Raw genomic sequence first — 2,500 nt, forward strand, 5'->3', positions numbered from 1 at the left:
TGCCCAGTCGTGACTAGAAAGGGCTGAGGGGCTATCGGGCTGATCAAGGGGAAGAACACGCTGCTTTATTTATTTAGGAGGCATGAAGCCCTGGTGCGTGTGTGTGTGTGTGTGTGTGTGTGTGTGTGTGTGTGTGTGTGTGTGTGTGTGTGTGTGTGTGTGTGTGTGTCGGTGTGTGTGTCTATGTGCGTGTGTGTGTGTGTGTGTGTTCATGTGAGTGCCTGTGGCAAGGCTGCATGGATAGGATAGAGAGCTCTATCCCCCCACCAGTACCACACACACACACACACACACACACACACACACACACGTGCCTAACTGGCTCCCCTTCTCATTTTAATCCCCCTCTGCCTTTCTTCCAGCCCTGTATGAGAAACTGAACAACTCATTTCAGAAATGATGCTGTGTCCTAGCAATGACATCATGCGGCACACACACACACACACACACACACACACACACAAAACTAGAGTGCATCCGAGCAGAGGGAGTGTGTGCAGGAGGTCTGAGCCGGTTCTCACCCGGGCACTCTGTCCGGCGATGAGCTGGTCATCTTCTGTCTGGATGCTGGTGCGGCTGTGGGCGTCATACTCTTCCTGCTCAAAGTCTGAGTCATCCTCCAGCTCCTCTGGTGTCTGGGAGGGGGAAACAAGAGAGAGGACAGAGAGGGAAAAGAGGGCAAAGGATAGAAAGACACAGAGAGAGAGAGAGAGAGAGAGAGAGAGAGAGAGAGAAAGAGAGAGAGAAAACAATGAATACCACAAGCACGGAGGCCAAGCTTCAGTTCTACGCTTCTAAAGCTATTTCTGCAACTACGTTGTCAGCTGGGACAGGCGAGAAGCGTGCTGTCCACGGTTCGACGTGCTCCGCAAGGACAAGAACCCCTACAGTAACCTTAAACTGCCGTGCCAGTATATCCGTCAGATATCGCTAAATAATTAATCCCATCTCGGTGTTGTGTTTGTTTCAAGTAACTTGCATCATTGTTTTTTAGTCGCCTAGTTTGCGTGCCCCACACTAACAAGAAGTTCCCTCTAAAAGTGGGATCAAACAGAACGGCGGAGTAAAGGGGGGGAAATCGCCCGGAGAGCAAAAAACGACAGCACGAGTCTCTCGCTCGCTTGCCCTCACTCCTCGCTCCTCTCTCGAAAAAAGACAACAGCGGCAATTGGCACAACTTTACGGATCCGTGTCTCCAATTAGCAAGGGGATGATGTAAAACGGAGACAAGGGTCTCATGTCAGGGCAGCGGAGGGAGACGGGTGGAGGGGTTGGGGGGGTTGGGGGAGGGCACACGGGTGCCTCGCGATGCCGTCGACTCATCACTGTCAGCGGGCGGCTTGACGGCGTGCTCGCTGTCACACTCCACTGAGGAGAGGATGCTGTAGCCCTCTGGGCAGCTGAGCTGGCCTGTCAGGAGACAGATGGACGAGAGAGAGAGAGAGAGAGAGGCGCCGCCGCTGTTTCTTAATGGCTCCGGCTGGCTCCTCGAGCCCCCACGGACACTTAGGGGGGCGGACCGGGGCCTCACCGCTTACGGCCCGGGGCCCGCGCTCCCGGCTTAGACGACGGTGCTCAACGGCCTCAGCCGAGACACCGTGACACCGCCAACGCACGGTGGAGTAAAAGGACTGCTCATTGAGGTCATCTGTGACCTGCTCCCATTAGTGTCATCATCATATAAGAGGACCATAAGAGGTTTGTCTGGCCTACTGGAAATAATTACTAAGTGCTGACACTGACATTACTGAAAGTTTAGTAGATCAAGACTTTTATCTTCCTATCTTTCCACTTGAAAGTCTGGTTTAGAATGCAGCTACAACTGTTGACACATATCAGTGGATCAGACCAGCCATCTATTTTTACATGCTTTACAGATCTGCGGAGGTGTAGCCATCCTTCATGTTGTTCACCGACCACAAAAGGGGTGGGGGGGGGGTAGTGGTTTGACTTGCCATCTCGGCAGGGTCGAGTATAATCGAGCCGCGACAACAGCCATGAGCAGAATGAGGCCCGCACCTGTGGCCAGCTTTGACAGAGAAGGGCTACATGCTTCCTGAACAATAGCAACTCTGGAGGGCCTTAGGTGCTCGCTCCATTACAAAGAGTTCAGAAGCACTGCAGTTCGGGCTGTTGCTGTTGCTGTTTCTGTTGCTATTGCTGTTGTTGTTGTTGTTGTTGTTGCAGTTTCAATTTCCTCGAAATAAGATTGGTACATTGCCCAGGAGAAGATGATTTACTATTTACTCAAGGATGAGATGAGGAAGCTAAGCCATAAAAGGAATTAGGATCGTAAAGAATAACCCAGCCAACATTTTCATAAGATTAAAGGTCCACTGTGTAATTTTGATATGACATAAAAAAAGCTTTATTTACATGAATGTTCTGCTTTAAAGTACAAGGTCTACGGTCTACAGTTTATGTTGATAATTCCTGTTCCTTTTCATGGACATTGCTAAACGAACAGGAGCATGCAGTTTGATACGGTGAACAGCACCTA

General features: G+C 50.7%; 1 protein-coding gene across 2 annotated transcripts in view; it reads right to left on the reverse strand.

Annotated features, from left to right (window-relative positions):
- Positions 1-2,500, reverse strand: part of ctnna2 (catenin (cadherin-associated protein), alpha 2) — a 413,529-nt gene that overhangs the window by 10,819 nt on the left and 400,210 nt on the right. For both annotated transcript variants that reach the window (XM_062520942.1, XM_062520937.1), the window contains exon 14: positions 522-635. In XM_062520942.1, the coding sequence (XP_062376926.1) occupies positions 522-635 (114 nt within the window). The remainder of the gene's footprint in view (positions 1-521; positions 636-2,500) is intronic.

The sequence above is a fragment of the Sardina pilchardus genome, chromosome 2 (assembly GCF_963854185.1).
Source record: "Sardina pilchardus chromosome 2, fSarPil1.1, whole genome shotgun sequence".
Taxonomy (NCBI): domain Eukaryota; kingdom Metazoa; phylum Chordata; class Actinopteri; order Clupeiformes; family Clupeidae; genus Sardina; species Sardina pilchardus.